This window comes from Bison bison, unplaced genomic scaffold (assembly GCF_000754665.1).
Source record: "Bison bison bison isolate TAMUID 2011002044 unplaced genomic scaffold, Bison_UMD1.0 scf7180017864526, whole genome shotgun sequence".
NCBI lineage: Eukaryota > Metazoa > Chordata > Mammalia > Artiodactyla > Bovidae > Bison > Bison bison.
In genome coordinates, this window is record NW_011495077.1 from 3,625,438 (window position 1) to 3,650,847 (window position 25,410).

The 25,410-nt window shown below is 38.8% G+C and overlaps 1 protein-coding gene across 1 annotated transcript in view; it reads right to left on the reverse strand.

The window, feature by feature from the left end:
• The window catches only part of NEO1 (neogenin 1), a 240,744-nt gene that overhangs the window by 146,980 nt on the left and 68,354 nt on the right, over window positions 1-25,410 (reverse strand). Inside the window, exons 4-6 of the mRNA XM_010831422.1 lie at window positions 18,324-18,641; window positions 10,294-10,569; window positions 6,265-6,418 (exon numbers count right to left, since the gene is read on the reverse strand). Coding sequence (XP_010829724.1) covers window positions 6,265-6,418; window positions 10,294-10,569; window positions 18,324-18,641 — 748 coding nt within the window. The remainder of the gene's footprint in view (window positions 1-6,264; window positions 6,419-10,293; window positions 10,570-18,323; window positions 18,642-25,410) is intronic.

Here is a 25,410-nt window from a genome sequence, read left to right on the forward strand (position 1 = left end):
TTTTTTAATATAAATTTATTTTAATTGGAGGTTAATTACTTTACAATACTGTATTGGTTTTGCCATACATCAACATGAATCCGCCACGGGTATACACGTGTTCCCCATCCCGAACCCCCCCTCCCTCCTCCCTCCCCGTACCATCCCTCTGGGTCGTCCCATTGCACCAGCCCCAAGCAACCAGTATCATGCATCGAACTTGGACTGGCGATTCGTTTCATATATGATATACATATTTCAATGCCATTCTCCCAAATCATCCCACCCTCTCCCTCTCCCACAGAGTCCAAAAGACTGTTCTATACATCAGTGTCTCTTCTGCTGTCTCGTATACAGGGTTATTGTTACCATCTTTCTAAATTCCATATATATGCGTTAGTATACTATATTGGTGTTTTTCTTTCTGGCTTACTTCACTGTTTATAATAGGCTCCAGTTTCATCCACCTCAATAGAACTGATTCAAATGTACTCTTTTTAATGGCTGAGTAATACTCCATTGTGTATATGTACCACTGCTTTCTTATCCATTCATCTGCTGATGGACATCTAGGTTGCTTCCATGTCCTGGCTATTATAAACAGTGCTGCGATGAACATTGGGGTACACGTGTCTCTTTCAATTCTGGTTTCCTCAGTGTGTATGCCCAGCAGTGGGATTGCTGGGTCATAAGGCAGTTCTATTTCCAGTTTTTTAAGGAATCTCCACACTCTTCTCCATAGTGGCTGTACTAGTTTGCATTCCCACCAACAGTGTAAGAGAGTTCTCTTTTCTCCACACCCTCTCCAGCATTTATTGCTTGTAGACTTTTGGATCGCAGCCATTCTGACTGGAGTGAAATGGTATCTCATTGTGGTTTTGATTTGCATTTCTCTGATAATGAGTGATGTTGAGCATCTTTTCATGTGTTTGTTAGTCACCTGTATGTCTTCTTTGGAGAAATGTCTATTTAGTTCTTTGGCCCATTTTTTGACTGGGTCATTTATTTTTCTGGAATTGAGCTGCAGGAGTTTCTTGTATATTTTTGAGATTAGTTGTTTGTCAGTTGCTTCATTTGCTATTATTTTCTCCCATTCTGAAGGCTGTCTTTTCATCTTGCTTAGACTTTCCTTTGTTGTGCAGAAGCTTTTAAGTTTAATTAGGTCCCATTTGTTTATTTTTGCTTTTATTTCCAATATTCTGGGAGGTGGGTCATAGAGGATCCTGCTGTGATTTATGTCAGCGAGTGTTTTGCCTATGTTCTCCTCTAGGAGTTTTATAGTTTCTGGTTTAAGTTTAGATCTTTAATCCATTTTGAGTTTATTTTTGTGTATGATGTTAGAAAGTGTTCTAGTTTCATTCTTTTACAAGTGGTTGACCAGTTTTCCCAGCACCACTTGTTAAAGAGATGGTCTTTAATCCATTGCATATTCTTGCCTCCTTTGTCAAAGATAAGGTGTCCATAGGTGCATGGATTTATCTCTTGGCTTTCTATTTTGTTCCATTGATCTATATTTCTGTCTTTGTGCCAGTATATACCCTATCTTAAGGTTCCTCATGTTTTCAGTTAGTGTAGGTTTAAAAAAATTCCCTTAAAGTCTTAGGAATTCTTTGTATAATATTTAGCTGGAAAAAAGAGTCGGGGAAAAGGGAGTAAAATATAGGCAGAAGTTGGTGACTGGACAGGTGTTCAGTAAGAAATCAGGTGACACTGAAGATGGTGCTATCAGTTTGGCTAATGGAACATGTGAGGAACAATCTGATTGCATTCTAGCATCCCCACTGATCAGTAAAGGTTGATCACCAAGCTGACTAGACAGATACTCCTTTCCGTATCTTGTTTACTGAACTACACAAATTAAGATTACCTGCTTACGCTAAATTAGTCAACTGGGAAGCTCTACACTTGCTCTATCCAAACAACAGCCACCAGCCACATGTGGCTCCTGACACTTGAAATGTGGCTAGACCGACTGAGGAAATGTAAATGTAGGATATGAAGCAGGACTAAACACAAACTTTATTGTTTTGGTAGAACTAAATTTCACTTTAACCAGTACATTGTATAAATTATTGTATTTAGTAGTGCCATGTGTTTCAGAAAATTTTTAATTATTTTTGTGGCTTTCATCATGTTCCCATTGCACAGCACTGCTCCAGGAAAATGGTCCTCAACTGGGGATAATTTTGTCTCCTGAGAGGTATCTGGCAATATCTAGAAACATTTTTGGTTGTCACAACTTGGGAGTGCTACTGCATCTCATGGGCAGAGGCCAGGGATGTTACTGTACATTCTACAATGCACAAGATGACTTTGTTATGGAAATAAATCATATGGAACTACCACCACCTCCATCACCACCACCCAGTTCTCTTACCAGAATACAACTGAGAAAAAAAAATCTATTACCTAAGCAAGTAAATGGCCCTTCATGGATCACAGCATTCTTGGGGTGAAGGGGCTTGCATAACTCAATGAAGCTATGAGCCATGCCATGCAGAGTCACACAAGAAGGACAGATCATATTGAAGAGTTCTGACAAAACATGGTCCACTGGAGAGGGGAATAACAAACCACTCCAGTATTCTTGCCACAAGAAGCCCATGAACAGGATGATAAGGAACCCCATCAACAGTATGAAAAGGCAACATGACATGACACCAGAAGACAAGCCCCTAGGTCAGAAGGTATCCACTATGCTACTGGGGAAGAGCAAAGGGCAATTACTAATAGCTCCAGAAAGAATGAAGCAGCTGGGCCAAAGTGGGAACGACACTCAGTTGTGGATGTGCTGGTGGTGAAAGTAAAGTACGATGCTGTAAGGAACAATATTACATAGGAATTTGGAATGTTAGGTCCATAAATCTAGGTAAACTGGACATGGTCAAGGAGGACATGTTAAGAGTGAACATCAACATCTTAGAAATCAGTGAACTAACATGGATAGGAATGGGTAAACTTAATTCAGAAGACTATTATATCTACTACTCTAGGCAAGAGTTCCTTAGAAGAAATGGAGTGGCTCTCATAGTCAACAAAACAGTCCAAAATGCAGTGCGTGCATGGGAATTCACTTCAGTTGTGTCCAACTCTTTGTGACACTATGAACCATAATCCACCAGGCTCCTCTGTTCATGGAATTCTCCAGGCAAGAATACTAGAGTGGTTTGCCATTTCCTTCTCCAAGGGACCTATGTCTCGTATGTCTCCTGCATTGGCAGATGGTTTCTTTACCACTAGCACCACCTGGGACTTGCTTGAAATCTCAAAAATGATAGAATGATTTCAGCTCATTTCCAAGGGAAATCATTCAACATCACAGTAACCAAAGCCTATGCCCCAACCACTAATGCTGAAGAAGCTGAAATTGGCCAGTTCTGTGAAGATCTACTAGATCTAAGACCTTCTAGAACTAACACCAAAAAAGATGTCCTTTTCATCACAGGGGATTGGAATGCAGAAGTAGAAAGTCAAGAGATACATGGAATAACAGGCATGTTTGGTTCTGGAGTACAAAATGAAGCAGAGCAAAGGCTAACAGAGTTGTGTCAAGAGTACACACTGGTCATGGCAAACACCCTCATCCAACAACACAACAGACGACTCTACACGTGGATATCACCAGATAGTACCAAAATTCAGATTGATTATATTCTTTGTAGCCAAAGATGGAGAAGCTCTATACAGTCAGCAAACACAAGACTGGACTGACTGTGGCTCAAATCATGAGCTCCTTATTGCAAAATTCAGACTTAAATTGAAGAAGGTTGGGAAGACCACTAGGCCATTCAGGTATGACCTAAATCAAATCCCTTATGATTATACAGCAGAGGTGAAGAATAGATTCGAGGGATTAACAGAGTGCCAGAAGAACTATGGATGGAAGTTCATAACACTGTACAGGAGGCGGTGACCAAAATTATCCCAAAGGGGAAAAAAAAATGCAAGAAGGCAAAGTGGCTGTCTGAGGAGACTTTACAAATAGCTGAGAAAAGAAAAGAAGTGAAAGGCAAGGAAAAAAGAAAAGATGTATCCAACTGAATGCAGAGTTCCAGAGCATAGCAAGTAGAGATAAGGCCTTCTTCAATGAACTATGCACAGAAATAGAGGAAAACAACAGAATGAGAAAGACTAGAGATCTCTGCAAGAAAAGTGGAGATATCAAGGGACTATTTCATGCAACGATGTGTACAATAAAGGACAGAAATGGTAAGGATCTAACAAAAGCAGAAGAGATTAAGAAGAAATGGCAAGAATACACAGAAGAACTGTACAAAAAAGATCTTAATGACTTGAATAAACATGATGGTGTGGCGACTCGCCCGGAGCCAGACATCCTGGAATGTGAAGTCAAGTGGGCCTTAGGAAGCATTGGTATGAACACAGTTAGTGCAAGTGATGGAATTCCAGCTGAGCTATCTAAAATCTAAAGTACTGTACTCAATAGATCAGCAAATTTGGAAAACTCAGCAGTGGCCGCAGGACTGGAAAAGGTCAGTTTTCACTCCAATCCCAAAGAAAGGCAATGCCAAAGAATGTTCAAACTACCCTACAATTGTGCTTATTTTACGTGCTAGCAAGGTTATGCTCTAAATCCTTCAATCTAGGCTTCAGCAATATATGAACTGAGAACTTCCAGATATACAACCTGGATTTAGAAAAGGCAGAGGAACCAGAGATCAAATTGCCAACATTCGTTGGATCATAGAGGAAGCAAGGGAATTCCAGAAAAACATCTACTTCTGCTTCACTGACTATGCTAAAGCCTGTGACTGTGTGGACCACAAGAAACTGTGAAAAATTCTTAAAGAGATGGGAATATCACCATACCTATCTTCAGATAAACCTGTATGCAGGTCAAGAAGCAATAGTTAGAACTGGACATGGAACAATGAACTGGTTCAAAATTGGGAAAAGAGTATGTTAAGGTTGCATATTGTCACCCTCCTTATGCAACTTCTGTGCAGAGTACATCATGTGAAATGGCAGGCTGGATGAATCACAAGCTGGCATCAAGACTGCCAGGAGAAATATCAACAACCTCAGATATGCAGAGGACACCACCTAATGGGAGAAAGTGAAGAGGAACTAAAGAGCGTCTTGAAGAAGGTGAAAGAGGAGAGTGAAAAAGCTGGCCTGATCATGGCAAATAGAAGGGGAAAAAGTAGAAGTAGTGACAGATTTTATTTCCTTGGACTCCAAAATCACTGCTGATGGTGACTGTAGCCATGAAATTAGAAGACACTTGCTTCCTGGAAGACATTTATCCATGACAACTCTAGATAGCATATTAAAAAGCAGAGACATCACTTTGCTGATGAAGGTCCATATAGTCAAAAGCTATGGTTTTTCCAGTAATCATGTACGAATGTGAGAGTTGGACCATAGAGAAGGCAGAGAGTCGAAGAATTGATGCTTTTGAATTGTGGTGCTGGAGAAGCTTCTTGAGAGTTCTTTGGACAGCAAGGAGATCAAAACACTCAATGCTAAAGGAAATCAACCCTGAATGTTCAGTGGAAGGACTGATGCTGAAGCTCTAATACTCTGGCCCCATGATACGAAGAGCCGACTTACTGGGGAAAAAAACCCTGATGCTGAGAAAGATTGAAGAAAAAAGGAGACGGGGGCAGGAGAGGATGAGAGGGTTAGATAGCATCACCAACTCAATGGACATAATCTAAGCAAACTCCAGGAGACAGTGAAGGACAGGGAGCCTGGCATGCCGCAATTCATGGGGTTGCAGAGTCAGACGTGACTTAGCAACTGAACAACAACAAAAGGAAGTAATGACAGTGTTTGGGAGGGAAAATAGGGTGATGGTCGATGTCAACAGAAAAGGCTTATGTGTAAGACGAAAAATCTGAGGTCATAGAAGGAAGCTGGTATGACCCTAAAAGTCAAAAACAAAAAAATGAGGAATACATTTTCTTTTACTGTTTAAGTAAAGGAAAAAACTATCATCGACAAAATGCATATGAGAGTAAGTTAGACATCTCAGGTAGTCAGCATTAGAAACTCTTGCAACAATTTAAGGAAGGAAATCCTAGGGCCTTAAGCTAAGAAGAACCAATGGAATAATTATCCCTTAATATCTTAAAAGCATTCTTTAAACATCCTAATCATATATAGCATATAAACATATTTCAAGAATGATAAATAAGCGTCATGATGTGTTTAAATAAAAATAAAAGAGATAACCTTTTTAAAATTAATCAATAGTCTCAAATAAGATTAGACCAAGTCACAAGCCAAGGCTGAAAAAGGCTTTTAGGCAGACAATGTTACCTTTCTGTGTCAACTGTCTCCTGGTTTTTCACCCATCTAATGCTTGGAGTAGGAAGTCCTGAAGCAACACATGGCAACACTGCACTCTGACCAATGACTCTGATTAAGGAAGAAGGTTGTTTCAAAAATACCAAGTTTGATGTGGCACCAGGATCTGAAAACAAAATTAAAACAAAAGAAAATGTTTAAGAGTCTGTGTGGCTTTATACAACGAAATAGTTAAAGCAAAAATGACAGGAAAATTCCATTTAAATTAGCAAGCATTTCTTAATAATTCCCGTGTACACAATTTTGTCCAAGGCTCTCTGGGAGGCTTAAACATGTTTAAGTCATAGCTCCTGCTTTCAGTGTCCTTACTAGTTACCTAAGTAAAATCTGACTTGAACCCCCTTCATTTTAAAAGATAACATAAGGAAAATACTTCATAAGTGGTACAAATATGAAAAAGACTGAGCAAGCTCAGGACCTTAGTATCCTCATCACTCACAGAGATATTGTAAGAGGTTTCCTTTCTTTTCCTTCCCTATACCTATATGCTACCTCTAAAAATCTTTGAGCTTCATCTATTTAACTTGCTCACTGAGACAGTCACTCCTTTAATTTCTACAATGGTGCAACTATTAAGCTACCACTATATGTGTATTCACACTTTATAGAGTCACCCTCTTACAGGCATATGAAAAGATCATACTCCTGGGGTAGAAGATAGGGTTATCTGTTAGATGGGGTGATAGTTCTAGTTTTTTTTTAAATTGGAAGATAATTTTTCACAATATTGTGTTGGTTTCTGCCACACATTAACATGAATAAGCCATAGGTATACACATGTCCCCAGCCTCTTGAATCTTCCTCCCAACTCCCACCCTTCTAGGTATCACAGAGCACCAGCCTAAGCGCCCAGCATCAGAAAGCAATTTCCCACTGGCTATCTGTTTTACATATGGTAATGTGGGAGTTGGTGATGGACAGGGAGGCCTGGCATGCTGTGATTCATGGGGTCGCAAAGATTCGGACATGACTGAGCGACTGAACTGAACTGAATGAATATGTTTCCACGCTACTGTCTGAATTCATCCCACCCTCTCCTTCCCCCACTGTGTCCATAAGTCTGTTATCCATGTCTGAGTCTCCACTGCTGCCCTGAAAACAGGTTCATCAGTACCATCTTTCTACTGTTTTTTTTTTTTAATTTTATTTTATTTTTAAACTTTACATAATTGTATTAGTTTTGCCAAATATCGAAATGAATCCGCCACAGGTATACATGTGTTCCCCATCCTGAACCCTCCTCCCTCCTCCCTCCCCATACCATCCCTCTGGGTCGTCCCAGTGCACTAGCCCCAAGCATCCAGTATCGTGCATCGAACCTTGAAAAGAAAGACTGTTCTCAGGCAGAGATGAGATTCTTTGCTCCAAACTCTTAGGAAAACATGTTCTATAACCATTTTGACAACCACCAGAGCTGGCTTTAAACTTGTGTAACTAATCGATGACAGTTCTGTAGTCATGGTAACAAAACATTGTCTAATAGTTCAGCACAACTCTCTTCAGTGAACATGCTTTGAAAGCCAACCAATGAGTTTATCCAATGCCTCTAAAAGTTATTAGCCATTCAGTGGTGGAATCCCTTGCTTCTAAGGCTGACATTGTTCTCATCTCTGTAACCAATGATAAAACATGTTTCTATTACTGACATCAACCCATCCCAGTCTCCTAACCAACACACTAAGAACAATGTCTTTCAAAAAATTTTATAGGAGACTGTTGGTTTAGTCGCTAAGTCATGTCTGACTCTTGTGGCCCCATGGACTGTAGCCTGCCAGGATCCTCTGCCTATGGGATCCTCCAGGCAAGAATATTGGAGTTGGTTGCCATTTCCCTCTCCACAGGATCTTCCTGACCCAGTCTCCTAACCAAGAACAATGCCTTTCAAAAAATTTCACAGGATATTAGCAGTCTGCATTATTCAAGATGACTATGCTTTACAAACATAGCTCTCCCTTAGGTAAACAAAACAATCTGTATTTTTTGTTTCAGATATTTCATGGTGGTTCATCTTTTGACACCAAGAATCTTATTTACCTCAACCTGGTTTGGAGGATTTGTGATTGATAACACAGATTCAGAGAAAAAATATCACCTCTGTCTGCCATGAAATAAGACCTCTTCTATATAAAAGCAAGTCAGAAAGTAGGTTGGAAGACATTGCTATAGAGCACTAGTTCTTTCTTTTCCTACCTTGAACTAGGACTTCCCTGGTGGCTCAGACAGTAAAGCATCTGCTTATAATGCGGGAGACCGGGATTCAATCCCTGGGTCAGGAAGATCCTCTAGAGAAGGAAATGGCAACCCACTCCAGTACTCTTGCCTGGAAAGTCCCATGGACGGAGGAGCCTGGTAGGCTACAGTCCATAGGGTTGCAAAGAGTCGGACACGACTGAGTGACTTCACTTTCACTTTCAAGTTTTTATTGAAACAAACAAATCTGTATATTTATTGGCTTCTGTGTGCCAATTACCATTCTCAGTAGCAGACAAAATTCTCTGCCCTAGTTGAGCTTACATACTAATAAGGGGAGAGAGACAACAAATAAAAGATATAGTGTGTCAGATGGTGATATATTCTCAAGTAAAATGCAGGGGGAGAAAGCACTGGGGCAGAAATGGAAGACTGTTGTCTTAAACAGTGGTCAAGGAAGGCTTCACTGATAAATGATATCTGAGCAGAGAGGTAAGACAGTGAGTCAAGCAGAGCTATCTGAGGGAAGAGGATGCAGGCAGAGAAAACGATAAGCAGAAAGACTCTAAAGCAAGAGCATGTTTGCAGTGTTCTAAAAATGTCAGATGCCAACAGTCACACAGTGAGGGAGAGATGGGTATGAGATGTAAGAAGAGAGATGGGGAGGGAAGTGGCATTAGGATTATACAAAACCTTACAGTCCAAGGGCTTTTAACATTTACTCTGAGATGGGAAACTATTAGGAGGCTTTGAGCAAACATGTGACATGATCTAATAAACATCTTAAAAGAGAACTGTGGCTGCTGAGCTGAAAATACACTGAGGAACAATAAGGACAAGAATGATGATGACAAAGAAAGAAACTGCATTAAATAAAAAATCGGTTCAAGGGCCATCAGAAATACTCTCAAGAGTGGTTGCTCATAATGTTGGCCTCCCTTTGCAAGCCAATCCATGGGCTAAAAAAAACTGTACACAATCATTTTATATATATATATATATATATACATATATATATATAAACTGTCCAAACAAGGTAGGAATGGTCCAATTATATTCATAAACTCAGATATGAAATATAAGAAATATGAAATACAGCAGTTGGAACAGAAGGTAAAAGGTCATGAAACACCAAGAAGTTACAGGGACTATGATGAGCCACAAGTGAGAGGATGGCATGAGAAAGCAGAAGTTACACATTTGAGAAAAGACACACAAAACAGATTATGAGGAAAGCCAGTAAGGGCAGCAAGAATGAGATCCCAGAAAAAGAAGGAAAGACAGAGAGAAGAGCTAAGTTGACATAAAACGAGGGAGCATTATGAAGACCTCTGACTCACCAGTATCTCTAGAGCTGCTATATTAACAGTTACTATTCTGCCCATCCCTTATATGAACTAGCCTTAGTAAGTCTGTGATTCTTATAACTAAAAAGACTTAACTATCACAAGGAGGTATGAGAACTGTAAAAAGTGTATTACTGGAGGAGACAGAAAAAGACAGAGCTTTGACAAAAGACACAGAGCTAATGTTTGTTTAGCCAAGAAGAATGCCAAAGATACTGACTGTACTTTATTGCTTTGTAAATATTTACTGACCAATCTATTCACTAGAGACGATCTTTCCGGTATGTTTTCTTCTTCTCTCTCCCTGCAAGAAACTGAAACTCTTTACGCTGGCATTAATATGTCATACCACACCTGTAACCATGTTTATTTAAAAAAATTCTAACAGGACAATTTTTACCCATTAACAAATATAAAACCATCAATCCTGATAATGAATTAATACCTGGAAGAACTTTTAATTCAGCTTCCTCACTATACTTTGGTGGCCCACCACTTTCAACCATGCATCGATAGAGTCCCCCATCTCCTTCAGTTGCGTTGCTGATAACTAGCGTTCCGCTTGGAAGTTTGATAACTCTATCATCCAGAAGAAGAGGCTGTTTGTTCTGTTCCCACCTCACAAATGGGACCAAATCTGCATTAACTTCACAATTCAGAACCGCACTGTTCCCAACGTAAACTGAAGAAGGCTCTGGTTGGCTGGCAAATCTTGGAAGACCTGGACAATGAAGAAAAGGAAAAAAAATAAAATGTAGTTAAATATTACTTTAGTCATGGAACTAGGAGCAAGTTAGCCTGTTTGGCCACAAGTATAGTGGAACCAGGTTTAAAAAGAAGGTCCATGGGTCAGGAAATTGGCTACATACAGGGATACAGATCAAGTGAATAATGTACTAGGAATTACTGGAGTCAGATTCCTCATGGTTGAAAAAACAAGGTACAAATATCTATATATATACATTTCACCTATAGTTATCACAAATACGTACGCACACACACACATCCTAGCTCTGTCCAGAAAGAGCCCAGAATCAATCTTACTCCAGTAACAATGAATATATACGGTGACCTGATCATGATTTCTAAAATACTATTCTCCACCTAAAGGAAGTAATGCTTCTTGGATAAATGGCTGATTCTAGGACTACAGTATGGAAATATAAGTCTGGAACACATTGTGACAGAAAGTAAGGAAGTACCCAAAGACTAAAGCGGACATAGCCAAAGGACACAGAAGTCAGACAAAAGGAGTTCCCTCTGGCTAACTCTGGGATAATGATGATTAATGCAGCAAAGAATGAAGAATGGATGCTAAAACTACTAAGTGAGAGTTGGAAGAGGAATAGGGATGTTGATAGAGTATCAAATTATATCTTCTCCAAATACTTAAAAGTACAAAATATTTATTAACTTTTGAGTAGAGAGACATAGTACAGACAATCTTAACCAAGTAATAGAAGCTAACACTACCAGTAATGGAACAAAACACCACATGCTTTCTGATATGATGCACTAAGAATACAGCATCACTTCTGTGACATTCCTCCCCAAAATGCAAAACCTGAATCCATTCATGGAGGAAAACTAGAAAATCCAAAATGAGACAAGGATGAACTGAATAATGATATGAGATTGTCAAAATCTAAAGAGAGAACGACTAAGTACTAAACTTGTAATCCAGGACTGGAAAGGAAGAGGGATGCTGGGGCAGAGTTTTCGCTTTTGTTTTTTCTGCTATTAAGAACATTACTGAGATAACCAGTGAAATCTGAATTGTACCTATCAATTAAATGATAGTATTTTTTATTAAGGTTAATTTCCTAATATCAATGGATGTTTACTAAGGTTCTTGTTTTTAGGAAATATAAACAAAAGAATTCAGGCTGGGGTAACATTTGCAAATCACCCTGAATGAGTCAGAAAAAATTTTATGTGGGTATGCAGATATTAGATGATAAGGCAAATTTGGTAACATGTTAACAATTGGGTAATAAGAGTTTAGAATATATGAGATTTCTTGGTTTTGTTCTTGCAACAATTCCACAAATTAGTAATTATTTCAAAATAAAATATTAACCAAAAAAATAGTCATAAATACTCTGCAGATGCCACAGAATGTAACGGTTAGGAACAGATATAGAGAACAAATTAGTGGTTATGGGAGGCAAATATGGGGTGTGATACAACGGAGGGGGAGGTACAAATTACTGAGTGTAAGACAGGCTCCAGGATGTACCGCACCACACGGGGAATACAGACAATCATTTTCATAATAACTGTAAATGGAAGTGAAAGTGCAAGTCACTCAGTTGATCTGACTCTTTGTGACTCCATGGACTATACAGCCCATAGAATCCTCCAGGCCAGAATACTGGAGAGGGTAGCCTTTCCCTTCCCCAGGGGATCTTCCCAACCCAGGGATCGAACCCAGGTCTCCAGCATTGTAGGTGGATTCTTTAACAGCTGAGCCACAAGGGGAGCCCAAGAATACAGGCCTATCCCTTCTCCAGCAGATCTTCCTGATGCAGGAATTGAACTGGGTTCTCCTGCACTGCAGGCGGGTTCTTTACCAACTAAGCTATCAGGGAAAGTAACCTCTAAAAATTATATAAAAATGAGGCCAGAGCCTCTCTTGGCTTGGTCCACCTCTTCCTTAAGGTGTTCTTTCCATTCTTTCTTCAATAATCTTGTTTTTGCCAAGGGGAAAAAAAAATTGTATAAAAATTAAAAAAAAATTAAGTGACTTTAACATGCTCAGACTGCAACAAAATGTTTCTTTAAAGAAACATTTCCTTAAAGAAACAAATTAAATTATCAGAAACATAATTTCAGGTTTTCCAGTTCTATGATGGTCAATTACTCCATATGGAAATAATACTCTTAAAAGTGTCTAACCCTGCTACAATTTTTTATCTTTTTATTTTAAGAGGACTTTTGAAGGAAAAAAATAGACATAATTAGCCAAATATCTACTTTTCAGAAATTAGAAAATTTGAAGAATTAACAAAGATAAACACAGAAACTAATAAAACAGGAAAAAGGAATCAAATAAAACCAAGAACCAGTTTTATTTTTAAAAAGTCAAAATATTCTCCCTCCTGTGCTCTCATGAAAATGAGTAATTTTTAAAAATACAAACCCACAACAACATATGTGGAGTTGGCAGACAAGAGATTTCAAAAAGTTTCTGGATAGGGAAAGCAGATGGAGAAACTCGTAACTGACATATCGAGGCAGAAAATGCTGCGGCTTCCTGTGCTCACAAGTGGGAGACCAGTTTGTCCTACTGCCTCTGGAGAACTGCAGAAGGAGAGTGGGAGTGAGATATGAGGTTGACACGATGGGATTAACAGTGTCTGTATTTAGACTACCCAGTCATCCCACCTTCGGGCACAAAATACCCACAGCTAGAGTACTGCCCAGACAGTCAAAGAAAAATTTCTGGTGTGCAGAGATGAGACAGCCCAGGGAAAATGACCTCTCACATTTAATTCTATGAGCTATCAACTTAGTAGGTTTTCAAAAGTTCCTCTTCTTTATTTGACTTGGCCAGTTTCTATTCCTTGCAAACAAAGAACTCTAATCAATAATCTTTCAAAATGGCAATGCAGCAGCATCCTTTTTTTTTTTGGCAACATTTAAAAAAAGTTTAATTGAGCTACAATTTATATACCTTAAAAGGTACCATTTAAAGTACACAATTCAATTGTTTTTAGTATATGCCCAGTTTTGCAACTATCACTATAATCTAATTTTCAAACACTTTCATCATCCCCGAACAAACTTTGTATTCGCTTGCAGGCATTCCCATTTCTTACACTCACCCCTTTCCCACCCACTCCATGCCCTTATTCCTCCCATCTCCAGTCCTAGAAAACCACCAATCTACCTTTTGTTTGGTTCTATATATTTGCCTATTCTGAACATTTCATATATATAAAGTCATATGATATGTGGTCTTCTGTGAGTGACTTATTTCACTTATCACACTGCTTTTAAGGTTTATTCATGTTACTATATACAGTGACTGACTTTATTTTTAGGGGCTCCAAAATCACTGCAGATGGTGATTGCAGCCATGAAATTAAAAGATGCTTGCTCCTTGGAAGGAAAGTTAGGACCAACCTGGACAGCATATTAAAAAGTAGAGACATTACTTTGTCAACAAAGGTCCATGTAGTCAAGGCTATGGTTTTTCCAGTAGTCATGTATGGATATGAGAGTTGGACTATAAAGAAAGCTGAGCACCAAAGAATTGATGCTTCTGAACTGTTGTGTTGGATAAGACTCTTGAGAGTCCCTTGGACTGCAAGGAGATCCAACCAGTCCATCCTAAAGGAGAGTCCATCCTGGGTGTTCATTGGAAGGACGGATGTTGAAGCTGAAACTCCAATATTTGGCCACCTGATGTGAAGAGCTGACTCATTTGAAAAGACCCTGATGCTGGGAAAGATTGAAGGCAGGAGGAAAAGGGGACGAAAGAGGATGAGATGGTTAGATGGCATCACTGACTCAATGGACATGGGTTTGGGTGAACTCCGCAAGTTGGTGATAGACAGGGAGGCCTGGCGTGCTATGGTTCATGGGGTCGCAAAGAGTCGGACACGACTGAGCAACTGAACATATATATATATATATATCAGCACTTCATTCCTCATTATTGCTGAATAATATTCCATATATGAATAAACTATATTGTAGTTATCCATTCATCACTTGATAGACATGTAAGCTGTTTCTACTTTCTGGCTATTACAAAAAATGCTGCTATGAATATTCATGTACAAACTGCTATGTGGACATATCTTTTCATGTCTCTTAATGCCTAGGAGTAGAACTGCTCAGTCATATGGTAATTCTATGGTTAACACTCTGAGAAACTGCCAAACAGTTCAGTGCTATCTTTTTAAATGACATATACACACAAAGTATACCCTATGATCCAGCTATTAGTAGAATTACAAATTCTAACAGTCTATACTACAGAAATAAAGACTAACAAAATTTGTTCACTATGTTACAGTATTTGACAAAAAGGGAATGTTTAGATAAAGTACAATATATACAAACATAAGGGATACTATGCAACTATTAAAAAGAACTTCTATTCATCTCTTAGCTTAGATATTATTTCCTCCTGATATCCAGACCAAAAGCATATTAAACTCTCCTACAGAATCCTGTTTGCAGCAAAAGAATTTTGGTTTTGTATTAAAATAACCTGTTTACTTAAATATTGAGTCAAAAATGCTTCCTAGAGATGGGAATACCAGACCACCTGACCTGCCTCTTGAGAAATGTGTATGTAGGTCAGGAATCAACAGTTAGAACTGGACATGGAACAACAGACTGGTTCCAAATAGGAAAAGGAGTACGTCAAGGCTGTATATTGTCACCCTACTTATTTAACTTATATGCAGAGTACATCATGAGAAATGCTGGGCTGGAAGAAGCACAAGCTGGAATCAAGATTGCCAGGAGAAATATCAATAACCTCAGATATGCAGATGACACCACCCTTATGGCAGAAAGTGAAGAGGAACTCAAAAGCCTCTTGATGAAAGTGAAAGTGGAGAGTGAACAAGTTGGCTTCAAGCTCAACATTCAGAAAATGAAGATCATGGCATCCGGTCCCATCACTTCATGGGAAATAGATGGGGAAACAGTGGAAACAGTGTCAGACTTTATTTTGGGGGGCTCCAAAATCACTGCAGATGGTGACTGCAGTCATGAAATTAAAAGACTCTTACTCTTTGGAAGGAAAGTTATGACCAACCTAGATAGCATATTCGAAAGCAGAGACATTACTTCGACAACAAAGGTCCGTCTAGTCAAGGCTATGGTTTTTCCAGTGGTCATGTATGGATGTGAGAGTTGGACTGTGAAGAAAGCTGAGTGCCGAAGAATTGATGCTTTCGAACTGTGGTGTTGGAGAAGACTCTTGAGAGTCCCTTGGACTGCAAGGAGATCCAACCAGTCCATTCTGAAGGAGATCAACCCCGGGATTTCTTTGGAAGGAATGATGCTAAAGCTGAAACTCCAATACTTTGGCCATCTCATGCAAAGAGTTGACTCATTGGAAAAGACTCTGATGCTGGGAGGGATTGGAGGCAGGAGGAAAAGGGGACGACAGAGGATGAGATGACTGGATGGCATCACCGACTCGATGGACATGAGTTTAAGTGAACTCCGGGAGATGGTGATAGACAGGGACGCCTGGTGTGCTGCGATTCATGGGGTCACAAAGAGTTGGACACAACTGAGTGACTGAACTGAACTGAACTGAAAGGATATGAAAGCTAAAAGGAAGAATGAACCAGAGGAGAAGAAAGAGAAGAAAAGGTAGAGGATAGGATTAATAGGCAGTGAGGAAGCCATAAGCAAAGGCCAGAGGCAGAGAATGAAAGGGAAGTGAATATGCTAGAGCCTAAATGAGGGGAGGGTGGTGATGGTGGGGGCAGAGTGCTAAGAAATCAAGTTGGAGAAGTGGAGGCCAGCTCATGAAAGGACTCAAGAAGCCTGTTAAAGAGTCCAGCCATTAACTTGATGCAGTTTACATTAGAGTCACTGAAGGGTGAGAAAGAGTCCTCTGACCACAGAGTGGAGATGGGTAAGACAAGGGAAAAAACAAGATGTCAGGTAGTTACTAGGCTGTGCTGAGGGATGACCAGGAGTAGCCTCAGGAAGAAGCCTGTGAATCAAATACCGAGAAATTAGGAAGCAGAATTCAGTGGATTTGGTGACTGGATGTGGGGGACAGCTGAGAGGAATGAGTCAAGATTAAAAGCCCAGTTCAAGAACGTGAGTTATAGAGTCAGTCAGTCATAATGCTAACTTATTTTTCAACAACTGGAAAGAGCCTGGCAAAAAAAGATTTTTAAAAGAAAGAAGAAAAAAAGGAAAAGGCAAATTGTCAAGAGGCCCGATTCTTTTTTTTCCCCCCAATCCTCAATCTGTGATTATGAAATAACTACAGTGGCTATACATCACACTCAAATTCAACTTTGAGTATTTGGCTCCAAAGAAGAAAAGAGCCATCATATACTGAGTGAATGAGCAAATATTAATACAACCTGGAGTGAGCAGGGGATGGGGGACTCTGGAATGGGAATAAGATAGGAAACTACTGTCTCAGACATACTCTTTTTTCACATGTTCACATTTCACCAAGGTGAGAATATAAGCCAAAGATAAAACAATTTTTGTACAATGTGACCCTTTACAAGAACTTACTTCATCCGATTCTCAAGTGTAGAAACAATGATCTGATTGTTTGTCCACTACAACTCTTTAGGAAACATAGCTTACTCTTCTAGATCTTTAATTGCTATTACACTTTCCAACATTCTTCAAATAGGAATGCTCTAAAAGAGAGTGACCTTTTTCTCTTTACAACTTTTCTACTCTTCATTCATACACACACATATAGGCATACATGCGTGCATGCGTGCATGCTTCAGTTCAGTTGCTCAGTCGTGTCCGACTCTTTGTGACCCCATGAACCACAGCACGTCAGGCCTCCCTGTCCATCACCAACTCCCAGAGTCCACCCAAACCCATGTCCATTGTGTTGGTGATGCCATCCAGCCATCTCATCCTTTGTCGTCCCCTCCTCCTCCTGCCCTCAATCTTTCCCAGCATCAGGGTCTTTTCAAATGAGTCAGCTCTCCGCATCAGGTGGCCAAAGTATTGGAGTTTCAGCTTCAACATCAGTCCTTCCAATGAACACCCACAGTCATGTCTAATTCTCTGCGACCCCATGGACTACAGGACTGTAGACTGCCAGGTTCTTCTGCCCATGGAATTCTACAGGCAAGAATACTGCAGTAGGTTGCCACTTCCTACTCCAGGCGATCTTCCTGACCCAGGAATCTAACCTACATCTCCTGCATTAGCAGGAGGATTCTTTACCACTGAGTCACCTGGGAATCCTATACACACACACACACGTTTATATGTGTGTATATATGTGTGTGTTTATATATGTGTATACACACACACATGTATACACACACAAACACACATATATACATCCTACAGATTTTTAAAAATCCAATTAAATATCATTTCCCTGGTTAAGGCATAAAGAACAAAGTCTCTGGCTATACTACAAGCTTTACAGAATCACACTAAATGGTTATGCGGGGTAGGATAAAAGTTCGTAATCAAAGTGGCTCAACTTTCCTGCACAACTTTTGTCATTTCCAGGTTAAAAAGATTAAAAGAGCTGGTTCAGTACTTCTGATAACACCTTGAAACCATTAGAAAGTGAAAAAGTGCTCCAGTTTTCTCCCTACAGAGTGAGCAAATCCAAGCATAATCCTATACACATTATATGCTCAATTGATACTTGTTAAATGAGTGTATTTGCTGTAACCAGTTTAATGAAAACTCTAGGATAATACCACTTTTATCAAGATTCACTCTTTATGAAAACTTGAAAATACAAATAAATTATTCAACGAAACTTACCTGCTACTGTGAGCTTGGCCGTTCTGCTGACAATAGTTCCAAGACTCTCAACAGTGGCTACACACTGATAATAACCTTCATCAGGTTTATTGTGTTTGGAATGCACCACACTGCTGATAAACAAAGACCCATCTGGGAGAAGCTGGCGTCGATCATCTGACACTAAGTTTAAAAGAGTTCCATCTTTTTTCCATTCAATTTTTGGAGATGGCTCAGAATATGCTGAACAGTTTAGTATAACAGAAGAGCCTCTAACTGAGAGTGTATCCACTGGTTCCACCAAAAAGTAAAATGGAGTGAATGTCCGAATGCTGGATCCTATAGAAATAATAAAGAAAAAGAACAAAGGTAAACAAAACTTTTCTCCTTTATTTCTGTAAGAAGATATAACATGTCCAAAAATTATTTTTAAGTGGCTTCTCCTTTAGGTATGATACAAAAATACAGTCATTTTACTATGAATATCCAATAAATTCATATTCATATCTAATAAATAAAACCTATTTTTTATTAGGAAATAAAAATTTGACCCATTTAGGAAAAAAGACCCTGCTACTGGAAATAACCCAGCCTTGCTAGATGATATGAATATTTAGTAGAAGTTTTATTATAAACCCTATAATGAGATTTAGAAATATTTAAAATTCTAGTATTCAAAAAGTGAAATTTTCTACAGAATGTAAAAGAGAAAATTGAGATGATTCTTTGGTAATAAGGTATTTCTTCTATGTTAACTAGCTGTATTTCTTTCATAAAGTCACTATACAGACACTCTGTCCATTTTTCTAATGGATTATTCATCCTAGTGACTAAAAGCAATCTTTGGGCATAGATAACCATGTTTTGTAAATGTTCTTTTTTCTACTTTGATTTTTAGTTAATACATTTTAACTACCTAAAAGTAAACCTGTTATATTTTAAAAGGTTTTCTTTGTCCTAAGATTATTTTTAAAAATTTAGCTTTGTTTTGTGCTACTACTTTTGTGGTTTCGTTATTTCTTTAAGCAGAAATAAAGCTACTTTCATCTCTCTATATATAGTGTGCCCAGAAGGGAACAATATGAAAAGTCTAGGGTATATTCATATACTGAGACTTAATGATTATCAAAATGCATATATTTGCTAAATAAAAAAATTTAAGTTTTAAAACGTGTACAGGATGATCCCACTTATATTAAAATATATGTGCTGCTACTGCTAAGTCACTTCAGTTGTGTCCAACTCTGTGCGACCCCAGGGATGGCAGCCCACCAGGCTCCCCCGTCCCTGGGATTCTCTAGGCAAGAATGCTGGAGTGGGTTGCCATTTCCTTCTCCAGTGCATGAAAGTGAAAAGTGAAAGTGAAGTCGCTCAGTCGTGTCCGACCCTCAGCGACCCCATGGACTGCAGCCTACCAGGCTTCTCCATCCATGGGATTTTCCAGGCAAGAGTACTGGAGTGGGGTGCCATTGCCTTCTACACAGGAGTATATATGTGCATGTGCATATATTTAAATGTAAATATAGAGGAAGAAGTCTGGAAGAATAAACACTAAACAGTCAACAGAGTTTTCTCTCGGGGAGAGTAGTGGGATTGAGCTGCTGATGGAGAGCATATAGGGAGAAGGGTTTTAACTTCATGGATTTCTGTATTATTTACTTTAAAAAATATGAACAATTGCTTACGCATCCTTGTCATCCTTTTAATAACAAATTTTCTGTTGTTGGTGGTGATTAATCCTTTGTTGAGGACAGAGGATTATTTTTCAAAAGATCCATCACCACTGTATTTAACCACTCTTCCTTTGTCACAGTAGAAGTGTTATCAGACACCCACTTCTCAGCTGACTTTGTATAAAAACCGTCCTATACTTCTCACCAGGGTTCTGATTCCCTATCCACTTGTTTGTTTAATTTTAGTTTACTATAACCAGAGTCACCATACAAATTATTCTGAAATAGGTTTAATGATCCTATCTGATCTCTTCTATGCTCCCAAGTCTCTGCAAATTTCTCACTTCTTAATGGAATAGCTCTCACTTCTTGATAGACTATTCCTCACTTTTTGATAGAATATTTCACACTTCTTGATGGAATTCCATCTTATGAAAGGAAAATATCCACAAGAAACTCATTTCAGTTGAAATGCCCCTACCCCCAAATATCAACAAATCATAACACTCACTGCATACTTTAATTATGCAGCCAATAATTATTTTTAAATTGTATTGGACCCAGAGTAAAAAAAAAACACACACAGACACATAGGATACGAATACTGGCAGAAATAAAAAGATATCTAGCTGTCTTACTGCCTAAAGAGGTTCAAAGTTATTGATAGCAGCAGGAATATGGAACAGAAGGATAAGCAAACTTTTTTATACACCTACAAATATAAGTGCTCTGTACAGTGTTACTCATCCTAGGAAAATTATCTCTTCACTCTAAGCTAAGACACTAATGTCGATGGACTTCATATTTCTTTTACTCTTTAACATTACTTTTGATCGTCCTATTCCATCTAGTCAGTCTTTAATCCCATATTTCATCCATCCTGAGCTCTCAGAGTTCACTATCACCATTCAGGAACCTGAACTCTTGTTCCTGAGAGTTCAGGTTCTCTTGTTTATGGTTCTCAATTTATAATTAAAACATTTAAAAGTCAGTTCAAGTAATTCAACATTCTAAGGGCTCAACCAAATACATCAATGTTATCTATTAAGAACAGGCAACACTCAAGCATTAACAAATGTTTTCTATCTCGTTTTCCTATACAACAATCAATGTCCCCTCTCTGCCCTGTACAGCTAACTCCTCCAAAAACTGAATCTATTAAGCATGCAGAACTCCTTTCCTGGGAATTTCAAGTTAGATAAGTGGCTAGCTGTTAATATTACATGGATGATTTTAACTCATAAACACATGTTTTGAAAAACTTTTACGGCACAGATATATCATTTAAAAAAACAAATGTCCACTTATAATCAAACCTGGATCAGAAATTCTTTTTCAAGTTCATAATGTCCTAATACAGAAATTCAATTTGATGGTTCTAATTTATAGCATCTACCTTTCCAATCACACTTCAAAATGAAAAATATGTGGATTTATTAAATAAAAATTTATTATAGTAAGAGCACTTTCCTTTTCTTCAGTCTTCAATGTTCTTCCTTTCTCCTTCCCCTAGCAAAAACAGCCAAGTGGGAAAAAACTTCAGTAAAATGCAGTCAGGTAGACATGGTAGCAAATCCTAGCTCTGACGGGGCTAGTTAATTTCTTTCTGTATTCAAAACTTTCTCCCTTATAAAATAATTGCTTCTCCCCTCAGTCCAGGTCAGTTGCTCAGTTGTGTCCGACTCTTTGCAACCCCATAGACTGCAGTGCACCAGAATTCCCTGTCCGTCATCAACTCCTGGAGCCTGCTCAAACTCATGTCCATCGAGTTGGTGATGCCATCCAACCATCTCCTCTGTCATCCCCTTCTCCTCCTGCCTACAATCTTTCCCAGCATCAGGGTCTTTTCCAACGAGTCAGTTCTTCACACCTGGTAGCCAAAGTATTGGCGCTTCAGCATCAGTCCTTCCAATGATTATTCAGGACTGATTCCCCTAGAAAACAATTTTCTCCCCTATAAAATAATGGCTTCCTTTTAAGGAGATTTCTGTGAAGATGTGTAAAAGCACCCACCTCACTGCTTGGCAGGTAAGTGAAGTGAAGTGAAAGTCGCTCAGTCATGTCTGACCCTTTGCAGCCCCAGGGACTATACAGTCTATGGAATTCTCCAGACCACAATACCGGAGTGGGTAGTCTTTCCCTTCTCCGGGGAATCTTCCCAACCAAGGGACTGAACCCAGGTCTCCCACATTGCGGGCAGATTCTTTACTGGATTCTTTACCAGCTGAGCCACAAGGGAAGCCCAAAAATACTGGAGTGGGTAGCCTATCCCTTCTCCAGCAGATCTTCCTGCCTCAGGAATCGAACTGGAGTCTCCTGCATTGCAGGCGGATTCTTTAACTAACTGAGCTATGAGGGACGTTCTGCTTGGCAGGTAACAGGTCCTCAATTAACAGTAACTATTCATAGTTCAAAAGCCTACACTATTTTCCCCCAAACTGCTAACATTTACAAACTCTGTGTTTACCAGTCGCATTTTAGAAATTGTAATGCATAAAATATGGACTTTATTTTTTATTTTTAATTACATTTTGATAATTATGTATAAAATAACATGAAGAGATCTTAAAACTCAAATTTGGTCATCTTTCTTCTCTGCCTAATCTTTCAACAGCTCCCTATTACAGCTAATATAAAATCCAAATTCATTACCAAGGCATTCAAAAAGTCTACAGGATCTGCTTCCTGCCTCTCTGCAACCTAATCTTATATCACACTCTAACTCAGTAAACTCTGGCCACATAATTTAGTTTCCTGAACAAGCCATTTTCTTTCCCGTACTAAAGTCTTTGCACTTGCTCTTCCCTCTGCCTGAACACTTGCTCCACAACCACTCATATCACAGGTCTAGCTCCTTCTCATTCTTCATGTTTCAACCCAACTGTCACTTCTACAGAGGCCTTCCCTGACGACTCTCTCTGAAAGAGTCTTTTACCCCGCCCTGTATGTGCTCTTCTCAGCAATTAACTTTGTTTTTAAGGCCTATCCAAGGCATCGACCAAATATTTCCTAACCCAATCTACAGCTTCAATATTACTAATAATAGCCGTTACCATTAATTTAATGTTCTCAGGCCAATGGACCGTAATAAAATTATTCAACCCAACAGCATCTATACTTATAACAATAGCTCTCACCATAAAACTAGGAATAGCCCCATTCCACGTCTAAGTCCCAGAAGTAACACAAGGCATCTCCCTGTCATCTGGCCTAATCCTGCTTACATGACAAAAATTAGCACCTACATCCGTACTCTACCAAATTTCTCCATCCATCAACCTAAACCTAATCCTTATTCTATCAATTTTGTCAATTATGATCGGAGGCTGAGGAAGACTAAACCAAACCCAACTATGAGAAATTATAGCCTACTCATCAATTGCCCACATAGGCTGAGTAACAGCAATCCTACTATACAACCCACTATAATATTACTAAACCTAGTCATCTACATCATAACTTCTACCATATTTACACTATTTATAGCCAACACAACCACTAGTCTAGAAGGCTAGACTACAGAAGAGGATTAAAATGACCTCTGGTTTGTCAATGCTTCTTGCCCTTTGTACCTTGGTTTGTTTCGTGTTTTGTGTACTTTTCAGAATTCTACAGGTTTGAAGGGTGGGTGGGCCAAGATGAAATTAAGTATTAGTGATCCTTAGTGGCTTTGCATAACATCAGATTTCCACTGTTTAAGATCAGCTTCATTCTTGAAAATTTGATATTCAGATGATTTCAAATCTGTCCTTTGTAAAATCTTTTATTATCACTTTTCAAAGTGTCATAAATAAAGAACATTAATATTTCATAACTTTCTATGTGATCAGCAAGAAGACTATCTGATAACCTGCAAACAATATCACCAATGCTTTGAACAATTACCTGAAAATCCTCTAATTCTTAGGAAAGGTACATTAATAATAGCTAACAGGCCAACAATATTAGCAATACTTGTATTTCAGCTCAAAATTAAGGGAAAATCTGAATTTTTCATTCTACTAGATGAGAAAGATATAAAAATTTTTACACTAAGTAGAACTTCTATACCCACTTCAGTATTTTTGCCTGGAGAATCCCGGGGACGGGGGAGCCTGACGGACTGGTATCTATGGGGTCACACAGAGTTGGACACGACTGAAGCGACTTAGCAGCAGCAGCAGCAGCAGAACTTCTATTAACTATATAAATCTTCATGTTTAGATAGTTATCTAAACATCTTATGCTGTTAAGTCTGGTAAGTCGCTGCAGTCGTGTCCGACTGTGAGACCCCATAGACGGCAGCCCACCAGGCTCCCCCGTCCCTGGGATTCTCCAGGCAAGAACACTGGAGTGGGTTGCCATTTCCTTCTCCAATGAATGAAACTGAAAAGTGACAGTGAAGTTGCTCAGTCATGTCCGACTCTTGGCGACCCCATGGACTGCACCCTACCAGGCTCCTCCATCCATGGGATTTTCCAGGCAAGAGCACTGGAGTGGGGTGCCACTGCCTTCTCCAAACATCTTATAAGCAACTTTTGTTATTTGTGGCCAGAAGATTGTCCTGAGAGTAATATATCTCACCCAAAACCTGATGCAAGGTCTTCTGAATTTCCGAAACAAGAATTTTTTAGTTCCATTTTTGTATATTATACAAGAAAATATAAGCTCAATGATAATAATATAATGCAAATATTAACATTGAGGTGTAACCCAAAGATGTGAATGGTGACACTGTTTTATCAATACACTGTAATTCTATACTACTTTGTTAAATGTTTCACACTTTTCTACCATGACTAGTATTTAAAAACTTACTAGTATTCTGACTGCAAAATGTTTTATCACAGTACATTGTCAACATTTTTTAAAAATGATGTGTCCTTTGTAAAATTTCATTAACTACTGCCCGTGCAATCATCTACAGTTACTCTGATCTAATGCAAAAATGGATAATCTAAAACACATTCTAAATAACTCTGAACTGGATACAACTATCATGAATATTCAAGATCACCTCCACTCCATATGTTAACATTTTATCTCATTGCTACAACTACACAGGCTTTTGTAATAGAGGGGAATTTTAGGATTTTACAAAGAGAAATACATCAACCCAGTGTTACTACAGCTGTCAATCTTTTGTGGGTTTTTTAAAAATCACAACAATAAGTCTTTTATTAACTCATTGCGATTTGCAGAGTTGGATTTCCCCACTCATTTCAATGAATTATAGTAACTAGAGGAGTAAACACTAGAAAGCAGAAGTGTCCTGGAAAATCTAGTTCATCTTACTGAAGTCACCACACAGGAGGTAAAGGAGACTGGGGGCAACAAACATCCTGATACAGAAGTGAAGTCAAGGGATCCAAGATCTGGTCCTATTTCTAAAAAATATAATGATACTTCTATGAAAAAAATGGTAATTACGGGACCAAGTCTAAAGGTACAATAAT